The sequence below is a fragment of the Oncorhynchus nerka genome, linkage group LG7, assembly GCF_034236695.1.
Source record: "Oncorhynchus nerka isolate Pitt River linkage group LG7, Oner_Uvic_2.0, whole genome shotgun sequence".
In the NCBI taxonomy this organism is placed as follows: Eukaryota; Metazoa; Chordata; class Actinopteri; order Salmoniformes; family Salmonidae; genus Oncorhynchus; species Oncorhynchus nerka.
In genome coordinates this window covers 45,432,954-45,446,094 of record NC_088402.1, presented here as the reverse complement: position 1 = coordinate 45,446,094, position 13,141 = coordinate 45,432,954, and the positions used below count along the sequence as shown (strand labels likewise).

General features: G+C 42.9%; 1 protein-coding gene across 1 annotated transcript; it reads right to left on the bottom strand.

Moving 5' to 3' along the window:
* Positions 1 to 7,567: 7,567 nt before the first annotated feature.
* LOC115131782 (dolichol-phosphate mannosyltransferase subunit 3) lies at positions 7,568 to 11,414 on the bottom strand. The gene is made up of 2 exons (XM_029663767.2): positions 11,331 to 11,414; positions 7,568 to 8,620 (listed from the first exon to the last, which is right to left on the bottom strand). Exon 2 carries the CDS (start codon positions 8,565 to 8,567, stop codon positions 8,289 to 8,291), a length of 279 nt encoding a protein of 92 aa, XP_029519627.1. The 5' UTR covers positions 8,568 to 8,620; positions 11,331 to 11,414; the 3' UTR covers positions 7,568 to 8,288.
* Positions 11,415 to 13,141: the final 1,727 nt, after the last annotated feature.

Sequence of the window (13,141 nt, the reverse complement as noted above, 5' to 3'; positions counted from 1 at the left end):
CATTGCAAGTGCCTTGCTCTATCAACTGAGCCACAGAGGACCACAAGGAGCATATCTCATACAAACATCTATTCAGAACATTTGTTCAAGGTAATTCACGATTTGACGTTGATGTTACGAGTTAACGTTTGGCTTCCAGACTAACAGCTCATGGTTCCGAAAAAGGGGGGTATTTGATAGTTGGCCGTGTTAGTGAATAACAGATAATTGATCGATCTATCTTGGTATCAGATAATGACTCAACCTACTCATGACACAGATTCATACAATTCCACATAAAATCAGACAAAAATATGAAAATAATCTTTCTTTGAATTTAACAGTGTCGATTGAACCGGTTGAATATTCTATACAAAGAATTCAATCTGTTGACTATACTATTCAAATAGTTCAAGTGGTAGGCATTATCTGATAACAATAATGAAGCAGTCATTTATGAATATACACTATTTCATTACTAACATTCCCAACTACACTGTCAAAATGAAGTGCTTTATAACACTAAATCTAGTGGCAACTGAGGCCTATACCATAGGACCAGGAGCTATTGGCCTGGAGGTCAAAGGTTAATTCATAACATCAACATCAAATCAAATTGTATTAGTCACAATGCGCCGAATACAACAGGTGTAGACCTTACAATGAAATGCTTACTTTCGAAACCCTAACCAACAATGCAGTTAAAAAAAAACATAAGAATAAGTGATAAAAGTAACAAGTAATTAAAGAGCAGCAGTAAAATAACAATACCGAGACTATATACAAGGGGATACCGGTACAGAGTCAATGTGCGGGGGCACCGGTTAGTTGAGGTAGTATGTACATGTAGGTAGAGTTATTAAAGTGACTATGTATAGATAACAACAGAGAGCAGCAGTGGTGTAACGGGGGAGGAGGTCTGGGTAGCCATTTGATGAGATATTCAGGAGTCTTATGGCTTGGGGGTAGAAGCTGTTTAGAGCCTCTTGGACGTAGACTTGTTGCTTCTGTACATAAGAGACGGTAGCGGCAACATTATGTACAAAATAAGTAAAAAATAAGTTTAAAAAAAAGTTGCAAATAAACTAACAAAAAAACAATCGGCTGGGGGCACGTAAAACGTCTGCCTTCTTCTCTGGCGCCATCTTACGTATCACATCATGAATGAATATACTCTGTACAATGCAAGTCAACACATGCTTTTCACCTGAGAAACTGTATGGATGGTAGCTGTGAGTTTGACTTGTCTGTCCTGGCCAGGGCTCACTTGAAAAAGAGATGTCAATCTCAATGTTACTTTCCTGTTGAAATAAAAGGATGGTCCTTCAGCAGTGAGAAGATGTTTAGACCGATTCTAAGAATATCAGATGAATTAACCTATTTTGAATGTCACACTATTTGGGGAACAAACATGACACATTTTCGATGTAACTTTTTAACATTATTCTTCTTCTCTGGCTTATTACTTATCACAGAACACATCTAACAAAGACATAATGCTTGGGCCCATAAGGCATACAAAATTGTGTCTCAAGGTCTATCATAACTGCTTCTCTTCCAAACATCACATTGAGTTATAACAGTCTTCAAAGTTGATATCACAGAATCTGTCAGTGGTCGCTCTGGATAAGAGCGTCTGCTAAATGACTTAAATGTAAATGTAAATGAAATTGAAATGCAATGGTAGCATTAAACCGCCTTTGCTGTTGGAATCACAACTCATAGTGCTGCAAGTCCCGCCTCTCTCATCTCCTCATTGGTTTTTAGGAGCATATACCCACAAGGGTTATTGAAAGATGAACTGAGGTTTCACACTCCAGTCCAGTTGGTGGTGGTAATGCGCCTTAAAGTTGGTTGCAAACAGCCATATAAAGTCAAAAGAAGAAAAAGCCTGAAGGAGGAGTGATGATTAGAAACTAAATCAGTTAATCTTTTAATCTGTGGATTAGTTGTCGGAGTAGAGGACCTTGTGCATTTCAGGTAAAATAACTACCCAATGTTTATATCCCAGGACAAATTAGCTAGCAACAGCAAGCAAGCTAGCCAAATTGCCATAAATGTTTAATGCTTTTCGACCTGTCCCCAAATTAATATAAACTCAGCAAAAAAAAGAAACGTCCCATTTTCAGGACCCTGTCTTTCAAAGATAATTCGTAAAAACCAAATCACTTCACAGATCTTCATTGTAAAGGGTTTAAATACTGTTTCCCATGCTTGTTCAATGAACCATAAACAATTAATGAACATGCACCTGTGGAACGGTCGTTAAGCTTACAGACGGTAGGCAATTATGGTCACAGTTATGAAAATTTAGGACACTAAAGAGGCCTTTCTATTGACTCTGAAAAACACCAAAAGAAAGATGCCCAGGGTCCCTGCTCATCTGCGTGAATGTGCCTTAGGCATGCTGCAAGGAGGCATGAGGACTGCAGATATGGCCAGGGAAATACATTGCAATGTCCGTACTGTGAGACGCCTAAGACAGCGCTACAAGGAGACAGGCTGGACAGCTGATCGTCCTCACAATGGCAGACCACGTGCAACACCATCTGCACAGGACCGGTACATCCGAAGATCACATTTGCAGGACAGGTACAGGATGGCAACAACTGCCCGAATTACACCAGGAACGCACAATCCCTCCATCAGTGCTGAGACTGTCCGCAATAGGCTGAGAGAGGCTGGACTGAGGGCTTGTAGTCCTTTTGTAAGGCAGGTCATCACCAGACATCACCGGCAACAACATCCCCTATGGGCAACTCACCGTTGCTGGACCAGACAGGACTGGCAAAAAGTGCTCTTCACTGACGAGTAGCGGTTTTGTCTCACCAGGGGTGATGGTCGGATTCACGTTTATCATCGAAGGAATGAGTGTTACACCGAGGCCTGTACTCTGGAGCGGAATCGATTTGGAGGTGGAGGGTCCGTCATGGTCTGGGGCGGTGTGTCACAGCATCATCGGACTGATATTGTTGTCATTGCAGGCAATCTCAATGCTGTGCGTTACAGGGAAGACATCCTCCTCCCTCATGTGGTACCCTTCCTGCAAGCTCATCCTGACATGACCCTCCAGCATGACAATGCCACCAGCCATACTGCTCGTTCTGTGCGTGATTTCCTGCAAGACAGGAATCTCAGTGTTCTGCCATGGCCAACGAAGAGCCCGGATCTTAATCCCATTGAGCACATTTGGGATCTGTTGGATCGGAGGGTGAGGGCCAAGGCCATTCCCCCCAGAAATGTCACGGGACTTGCAGGTGCCTCGGTGGAAGAGTGGTGTAACATCTCACAGCAAGAACTGGCAAATCTGGTGCAGTCCACGAGGAGATGCACTGCAGTACTTAAAGCAGCGGGTGGCCACACCAGATACTGACTGTTACTTTTGATTTTGTCCCTCCCCCCCTTTGTTCATGGACACATTAGTCCATTTCTGTTAGTCACATGTCTGTGGAACTTGTTCAGTTTATGTTTCAGTTGTTAAATCTTGTTATGTTCATACAAATAATTACACATGTCAAGTTTTCTGAAAATAAACACAGTTGACAGTGAGAGGACGTTTCTTTTTTTTGCTGAGTTTAGTTGGTTCAGAGTTCATTTTGATATTTCAACCTGCGTTGTCCTGATCGCGTCTGGTGTGGGTGGACAACATCAACATGTGTGCGAGTGGTCTGGACAGCATGTCAGCCTCATCAGTGGGCTGGCTGGTAGAGACTTTGCATTATTATGCGATCATTATTATGGATTTGGCTCTGTGTTTCAAGTTACAGTACTGTACTAAATCAAAAGCTTCCCTCTTGCGAATAGCCTTTTGCCCAACACACAGCAATAACACTAATGGTAATCCTCTCACGTGCATGGTAAGCAAAATGCAAGGAGATTTAACAAAGAGCTCTAGTAGTGGAAAGGTCATTTCTAATGGGAGAGCTTTGTGTATATTACTGGCTCTAGGTTACATTAGATTGCAGATTTATCGCTAAACCATAAACATACTCAATGTCAGGCAATGTCATTTTTGAAGATTTGGTATTAAAGCCAAGATGGAAGTTAGTGCTTTAGTCTAGAGTTCTGTTGCCCTTTTTTGATTGTCTGATGCAAAACATTGACATCAACAAGGATATTTGTATGTATTAGGCCAAGGTTAACTACAACACTATTTGTGTCAGCATACAAGCTAACAACCAAAGTTGGATCATCTTGGAGATAAAGACAAACAGATGAAAACAGATGAAGTCAGAGTTACGCATGCATGTGGTTATGAGTGGAAAGTGCAAATCTGCCAGACTAGAGGTCTGTTTTTCTGTGGTGTATCACAGGTTCCTTTTCATCATTGAGCCAGTCAGCGCTCAGTCAACAGCTTGCAACAGATCCATGGGGGGTGGCAAGGCAGAGCTTGATCCCGTGCCAAATCAGGCACATGGAACACGTTGGCCGAAAAACTGCCAGTTCGTTTGCATTCGTTCTGAAGTTATAAGAGGGCTTTAAAACCCTTTAATGATGCCTTTGCTCAGATTGTGCTTTGTTTGTGCACAGCAGGGGTCACTGAAAATGAGCATAGGCAGCCATTTTAGCCTGACGAGAAAGAGACACTTGATGCCAAAATCATCCAATTAGTTCAGAGATATATATTTTCACCTATTTATTTAAAGTCAAATCTTATTTGTCAACAGGTGTAGACCTTATTGAAATGCTTACTTACAAGCTCTTAACCAACAATAAAGATTGAAGAAACATATCTAAAAAAATAAGAAATAAAGTAACAAATAAAGGGCAGCAGTAAAATAACAATAGCCAGACAGTGGGTACCGGTACAGAGTCAATGTGCGAGGACACTGTTAGTCAAGGTAATTGAGGTAATATAGGTATCAAAGTGGCTATGCATAAATAATAACAGAGTAGCAGCAGCATAAAAGAGGGGGAGAAGGGGGTGGCAATGCAAGTAGTCTGGTTAACCATTTGATGAAATGTTCAGGAGTCTTATGGCTTGGCGGTAGAAGCTGTTTAGAAGCCTCTTGGAACTAGACTTGGTGCTCCGGTACCGCTTGCTGTGAGGTGGCAGAGAGAACAGTCTATGACTAGGGTGACTGATGTCTTTGACAATTTTTTGGAGCTTCCTCTGCCACCGCCTGGTATAGAGGCCCTGGATGGCAGGAAGCTTGGCCCCAGTGATGTACTAGGCCATACGCATTACCCTTAGTAGTGCCTTGCGGTCGGAGGCCGAGCAGTTGCCATACTAGGCAGTGATGCAACCCGTCAGGATGCTCTCGATGGTGCAGCTGTAGAACCTTTTGAGGATCTGAGGACCCATGTCAAATCTTTTCAGTCTCCTAGGGGGGAATAGGTTTTGTCGTGCCCTCTTCACGACTGTCTTGGTGGGCTTGGACCATGTTAGTTTGTTGGTGATGTAGACGCAAAGGAACTTGAAGTTCTCAACCTGCTCCACTACAGCCCTGTCGATGAGAAATGGGGGGCAGGCTCGGTCCTCTTTTTCCTGTAGTCCACAATCATCTCATTTGTCTTGATCACATTGAGGGAGAGGTTGTTGTCCTGGCACCACACGGCCAGGTCTCTGACCTCCTCCCTGTAGGTGGTCTCGTCGCTGTCGGTGATCAGGCCTATCACGGTTTCTTCATCGGCAAACTTAATGATGGTGTTGGAGTCATGCCTGGCCGTGCAGTCATGAGTGAACAGGGAGTACAGGAGGGGACTGAGCACGCACCCCTGAGGGGTCCCGTGTTAAGGATCAGCGTGGCAGATGTGTTATTACCTACCCTTACCACCTGGGGGCAGCCCGTCAGGAAGTCCAGGATCCAGTTGCAGAGGGAAGTGTTTAGTCCCAGGGTCCTCAGCTTAGTGATGAGCTTTGAGGGCACTATGGTGTTGAACGCTGAGTTGTAGTTAATGAATAGTATTCTCACATAGGGGTTCCTTTTGTCCAGGTGGGAAAAGGCAGTGTTGAGTGCAATAGAGATTGGATCTGTTGGGGCGGTATGCAAATTAGGTGGGTGTAGGGTTTCTGGGATAATGATTTTGATGTGAGCACTTCATGGCTACATACGTGATTGCTACATGTCGCTAGTCATTTAGGCAGGTTACCTTAGTGTTATTGGGCACAGGGACTATGGTGGTCTGCTTGAAACATGTTGGTATTACAGACTCGGAACAGGAGAGGTTGAAAATGTCAGTGAAGTCTCTTGCCAGTTGGTCAGCGCACACTCGGAGTACACATCTTGGTAATCCGTTTGGCCCTGTGAATGTTGACCTGTTTAAAAGGTCTTACATCGGCTGTGGAGAGCGTGATCACACAGTCGTCCGGTACTGCTGATGCTCTCATGCATGTTTCAGTGTTATTTGCCTCGAAGCGAGCATAGAAGTAGTTTGGCCCGTCTGGTAGGCTTGTGTCACTGGGCAGCTGAAAGCAGTGCTTGACTTGGACTGAAAAAGGTTCTGGTACTCATTTTGGGTGCTGGTACTGTTTATACACTACATGACCAAAAGTATGTGGACACCTGTTCATCGAACATCACATTCCAAAATCATGGGCATTGATATGGAGTTTGCCCCCCCCCCTTGCTGCTTTAATAACAGCCTCCACTCTTCTGGGAAGGCTTTCCACTAGATGTTGGAACATTGCTGCTGGGGACTTGCTTCCATTCAAGCACAGGTGCAGCAGTGAGGTTGTACACTGATGTTGGGCGATTAGGCCTGGCTCGCAGTCAGCATTCCAATTCATCAGAAAGGTGTTCAATGGGGTTGTCAGGGCATTGTGCAGGCCAGCAAAGTTCTTCAACACTGATCTCAACCAACCATTTCTGTATGGACCTCGCTTTGTGCACGGGGGGCATTGTCATGCTGAAAGGGTCTTCCCCAAACTTTTGCCACAAAGTTGGAAGCACAGAAACGTCTAGAATGTCATTGTATGCTGTAGCATTAAGATATACCTTCACTGGAACTAAGGGACCTGGCCCAAACCATGAAAAACAGCCCCAGACCATTATTCCTCCTCCACCAAACCTTACAGTTGGCACTACGCATTGGGGCAGGTAACGTTCTGTGTGATTCATCACTCCTGAGAACGGATTTCCACTGCTCCAGAGTCCAACGGCGGCAAGCTTTACACCACTCCAGCCGACACTTGGCATTGCGCATGGTGATCTTAGGCTTGTCTGCGGCTGCTCCACCATTTCATGAAGCTCCTGACGAACGGTTCTTGTGCTGACTCTTGCCTTCAGAGGCAGTTTGGAACTCGGTAGTGAATGTTGTAACCGAGGACAGGCAATTTTTACGTGCTACAAGCTTCTTATATACTTTTGTATATATAGTGTATTTAAGTGCAGGAGCTCCACAATACTTTGTAGCAAGTATTTAGGTTCCGGTACTCAGCTCCGGCAAGGTCCTGCCCAAATCAAGCACTGTCTGAAACCGAGTCTAAAGGGAAACAACAGTATGTATATTTGTGTTGCCAAATATATAAATATGATATAAGACCATTCCATAGAACAGTACAGAGCATTCATTCTGTGGTTGAAGTAAAGAAGCCCCTAAGCCATATGTTGAGAGTTCCTCAAACACACGCACACACACACAGAGCTTTGGGAAAAATGTGTCAGTCTTTATTAAGTCACAACTGCCTCAGGACACAAGTCAGAAACATCTCAATGGAATGTGTACTTCTTGAACACAAAAAAACTAGCTGGCGAAATCAACAGCCTAATCTCCAGACACACTACTCAATTAGCTAGAGGGTATACAAGTGTTTGACAATCCTTGGGCGGAAACTAATCCTAGTCCCGTTCTGTATCAGCATGACCCTCGAGTTTTATTAGTAGGCATTTCACAATTAACTACATTTGGCCACACAACAGTGATTTGACTGTGCTGCATGTTACAGACTTCCCTAAAGGGTCTGGTCTATTACCTTAACGGTGCACATAGCGCCCTTTATATGGTTGATGTAATAGTACAAGCATTAGTGATGTAACAATACAAACAGTTGATGTGTTGTTGTGCTCCATTTCCCTTGATGTTATTGGTCGAAACTGGTACTGGATAGCGGTCGGTTTTGGATGATGGATGAGTCAGCCGAGTGACTAGGCATCTGTATAGGGTGAATCATGAATACAGAATAGGGACAACAGCATTCAATGGCGTATGTAACTAAGCAAGAACCGCTTTGACTTTATCCACTATGGACATTGTATGAAATAAAATAACATGGTCCATGATAAGAACTTTGAGTTGTATATGAGTCCAAGTCTGTCATTGTGGTGTCTATCGCATAGTCTCTCAAGAGTCTCTATAGTCTGTACTTTTCACATCTTCAACCCTTTTCTCCTCAGGTCCTCCTTGGCCTCCTTTATCTGATCCTGTAGTTCTTTGGATGCCTCCTCACAGTCATTGAAGGTGGCCACCCTGTATCCCACAGTAGCCAGGGAGTAGCAGCCGAACACCACCAGCAGATACACAGGCATGGGCCAGGCCACCTCCTTGTAGGCCACTGGGAGCCTCAAGTTCAGAAGGTCAAATGTCACGAGAGCCCATGCTGCACCTATTACCGAGACGCCAAACACCCACTCCAGGAGCTTGGTCATGGTGAGCAAGATGATGGGAAACTTCAGGGCCAGGAGACCAGATGCCAATAAGCCTGAGATAGGAAAAGAGTAACTTAGGGTTGAAAAGAAAACTCAGATCTTGTGCGTTTTACTAACTAATTTATTCAATGCAGTCCAGTGACTGCCCTTATCATGATTTAATGGATATATCAGCAAGAAAAAAATACATGCATCTTAATCATATCAATCTCAAATTCTCCCTCGCTATCTACATCTTTAGATATTTTCTACAGTCACGTTCAGCAGTGTTGCTAAAACACTGTTACAAAACAACTGTAGCCAAAATTATGTGTATGCTCTGGGCTAGGCTGAACAAGCATCTGAGCAAAGGCGGAGACGATGAATATGATAAGTCTCCTCTCTAGCCCAGTTAGCTACCATGACATTTTCCCATTAGACAGCTCTGCAAGCGTTATAATGTCAAAATACGTTCGTTACTCACAGAATATGGAGTTTTGCTGAGCAACTATTGTTATTTATTGCCGTCCCACTCGGTACGTACTTCCCAAAAAGTTTTACAAGCAACTGAAAAAGTGTCTCATCTATGTATTGTTTTTAAACAATTGTTTTAACCAACTGTAGGGTGTTCACCCATAAAATGATTCATTCATTCAAAGTTTATACAAATATGTCCATTCAATAGAGAATTGCATCAGAAAAACAGTCCAAACCCCATGTCCTACTATATATGGTTCAAAGGTTAGATGATTTACTCGGAGAATTTAGCATATTTAGAGTGAATAGAATGTCGTCATTGGCATGATCAAAAAGTGGTCACTGCTCAGAACTCTGTGGCGCTGCTTTGCGGCACAACGTCACCAACTTTCGAACGTCAACTGACGAGCTAACTAGTGGCTGCAGGTTCGTGTGTGAAAATGGGGGTTTTCGAAATTAAATCTGCTGAATACAAAACAAAAAATATATATTTATTTACAAAGCTAACGGACTTAATTTCAATATTCGCGAAGACAATCTGTTCCTGTTTTCAAGGCCACTCTAAAATGTGCCGTTTTGTCACAACACAATGCCACAGATGTCTCAAGTTGAGGGAGCGTGCAATTGGCATGCTGACTGCAGGGATGTCCACCAGAGCTGTTTCCAGTGAATTGAATGTACCATAACTCGCCTTCAACGACGTTTTAGAAAATTTGGCAGCATGTCCTACCGGCCCGGCCTCACAAGCTGAGGTCACGTGTATGGCATCGTGTGGGTGAACGGTTTGTTGATGTCAATGTTGGCAACTCAAATCAAATATGTCACATGCGCCGAATACAACTGGTGTAAACCTTACCGTGACATGCCAAGCCCTTAACCAACAGATCAAGAAAGTTAAGAAAATATTTACTAAATAAATTAAAGTAAAAAATAATAACACCAACATTTAACAATAATGAGGCTATATACAGGGGCCATTTGATTAATTGTTCAGCGGTCTTATGGCTTGGGGGTAGAAGCTGTTAAGGAGCCTTTTGGTCCTAGACTTGGCTCTCCGGTACCGCTTGCCGTGCGGTAGCAGAGAGAACAGTCTATGACCTGGATGTCAGTGATGTACCGAGTGCCCTATAAATTACAGACAAACACAATGGCATTTTATCAATGGCAATTTGAATGCACCAAAATACCATGACGAGATCCTGAGGCCCATTTTGAGGCCCATTTTTTTTAAAGGTATGTGACCAACAGATGCATAGCTCCATTGACTGATTTGCTCATGAACTGTAACTCAGTAAAAATCTATGAAATTGTTGCGTTTATATTTTTGTTGGGTATAGATTCATTCCAGACAATACAGTTTAATTTCAAACTGTTATTGAAGTACATACTGGGCGGGACAGTAGATTCGGGCTCCTGAGTGACGCAGTGGTCTAAGACACTGCATCCCAGTGCAGTACCTGGTTCCGGGGCACAATTGGCCAAGCGTCATCCGGGTTTGCCTGGGTTAGTCCATCATTGTAAACAATAATTTGCTCTTAACTGACTTGCCTAGTTAAATACAGACAATAGTTGCTCGGGGAATCTCCATATTTGGTAATGAACGTATTTTGACATTATAAACTTGGTGGTTCGAAAACGGGATGCTGATTGGCTGAAAGCCAATGACAAAACATTTATTTTTACTGCTCTAATTACGTTGGTAAGCAGTTTATAATAGCAATATTGCCAATATACCACAGCTATATGCAGGCAATCTGCGTTACGTCGGGCGTAAGAACAGCTCTTAGCCATGGTATATTGGGCATGTACCACACACCCTTGAGCCTTAATTGCTTTATTATAACGCTTGCAGAACTGTCTAGTCGGACAATGAATGGAGAAGACTCGTCATATTCATCGTCTGTTCTTCTGCCCTGATACTGGTTCCAGGCTAGGCTATTCGTTGCTAAGACTACAAATGAGGTAGCTAACAAGCTACCCTAACTCAACAGGTCACAGTAGATACTGGCGACATCACATAGCTGCAGCTCTATGAAAATAGGAATAGCTTCAGTTAGTTGGCCTATATGGCGACTATTTTGCGATATGTGAGTTTTTACTAGATTAGAGAGAACAGAGTATTTAGCTAGCTAGCTCTGTAGCTAACGTTAGCCAGTTTAGGTTCCAATGCTACACAACAAACTAGCGACAAAAAAGGCATTCAACGTCGAATTTGCGGAACATGTAGTATTTGACCTAGCTAAATACATTTGAAAATTGACTTAAAAATACAAATATATATCGTTAAATATTAATACGTGTTCTTACCTTCTTCCTAAAGCCAACTCACCACTAGGCGCAGAGAAATGACGTCATAAGTAAATAGGGACTTATGGGATATGTACTGTCAGAGAGATTGAAGGGACTACAAGTTGTGTCCAACAAGTGACACATTTCTTTAGAAATACTCAGACATGAAAAGCAATCTGTTTTTTATGGTCCTAGGATATGTAAAACATATTGGAAACAGATTACTCAAAGTACCTCTAATTGTTTCTTTAAGCAAACATATGCCCACTGCTCTAAATGTAGAAATAAATGTTCAAATATTGTCATTCACAACCTTGGTCTCATCCTATGTGATGGTAATGATATACTAAGTTAAAAGCGGACCAACAAAGGTTACATGCGCTCAGTGGCACAGACGGTGTCATTAATTCAATGTCTCTTTATGTTTTTTATTTTTTATTTATGTCACCTTTATTTAACCAGGTGGTTAAGTTCTCATTTAAAACTGTGACCTGGCCAAGATAAAGCAAAGCAGTGCGACATAAACAACAACACAGAGTTACACATGGAACAAACAAACATACTGTCAATAACACAATAGATACAGTGTGTGCAAATGCGGTAAGATTAGGGAGGTAAGGCAATAAATAGGCCGTAGTGGCAAAGTAATTACAATTTAGCAATTAAACACTGGAGTGATAGATGTGCAGAAGATGAATGTGCAAGTAGAGATACTGGGGTGCAAAAAAATAAATAACAATATGGGGTAGTTGGATGGGCTATTTATAAATGGGCTATGTACAGGTGCAATGATCTGTGAGCTGCTCTGACAGCTGATGTTTAAAGTTAGTGAGGGAGATATGAGTCTTCAGCTTCAGTGATTTTTGCAATTCGTTCCAGTCATTGGCAGCAGAGAACTAGAAGGAAAGGCAGCCAAAGGAGGAATAGGCTTTGGGGGTGACCAGTGAAATATACCTGCTGGATTGCGTGCTATGGGTGGGTGCTGATATGGTGACCAGTGAGCTGAGATAAGGGATTCTTTACCTAGCAATGACTTATATATTGACCTGGAGCCAGTGGGTTTGGCGACAAATATGAAGCGAGTGAAAGTCAAGGAGAGCATACAGGTCGCAGTGGTGGGCAGTATATGGGGCTTTGGTGACAAAACGGATGGCACTGTGATAGACTGCATCTAATTTACTGAGTAGAGTGTTGGAGGCTATTTTGTAAATGACATCGCTAAAGTCAAGGATCGGTAGGATGATCAGTTATACATGGGTATGTTTAGCAGCATGAAGGATTTTTTGTTGCGAAATAGGAAGCCGATTCTATATTTAATTTTGGATTGGAGATGCTTAATAATGTGAGTCTGGAAGGAGAGTTTACAGTCTAACCAGACACCTAGGTATTTGTAATTGTCCACATATTCTAAGTCCGAACCGTCCGGAGTAGTGATGACGGACGGGCAGGCAGGTGCGAGCAGCGATCGGTTGAAGAGCATGCGTTTAGTTTTACTTGCATTTAAAAGCAGTTGGAGGCCACGAAAGGAGAGTTGTATGGCATTGAAGCTCATCTGGAGGTTAGTTAACACAGTGTCCAAAGAAGGGCCAGAAGTATACAGAATGGTGTCGTCTGCGTAGAGGTGGATCAGAGAATCACCAGCAGCAAGAGCGACATCATTGATGTATACAGAGAAAGAGTCGGGTCGAGAATTGAACCCTGTGGCACCCCCTTAGAGACTGCCAGAGGTCCGGACAACAGGCCCTCCAATTTGACACACTGAACTCTGTCTGAGAAGTAGTTGGTGTACCAGGCGAGGCAATCATTTGAAAAACCAAGGCTGTTGAGTC

Bases quoted from the DNA above. Each gene is read 5' to 3' on its own strand.
- LOC115131782 (XM_029663767.2), bottom strand. From the start codon at position 8,567: ATGACCAAGCTCCTGGAGTGGGTGTTTGGCGTCTCGGTAATAGGTGCA.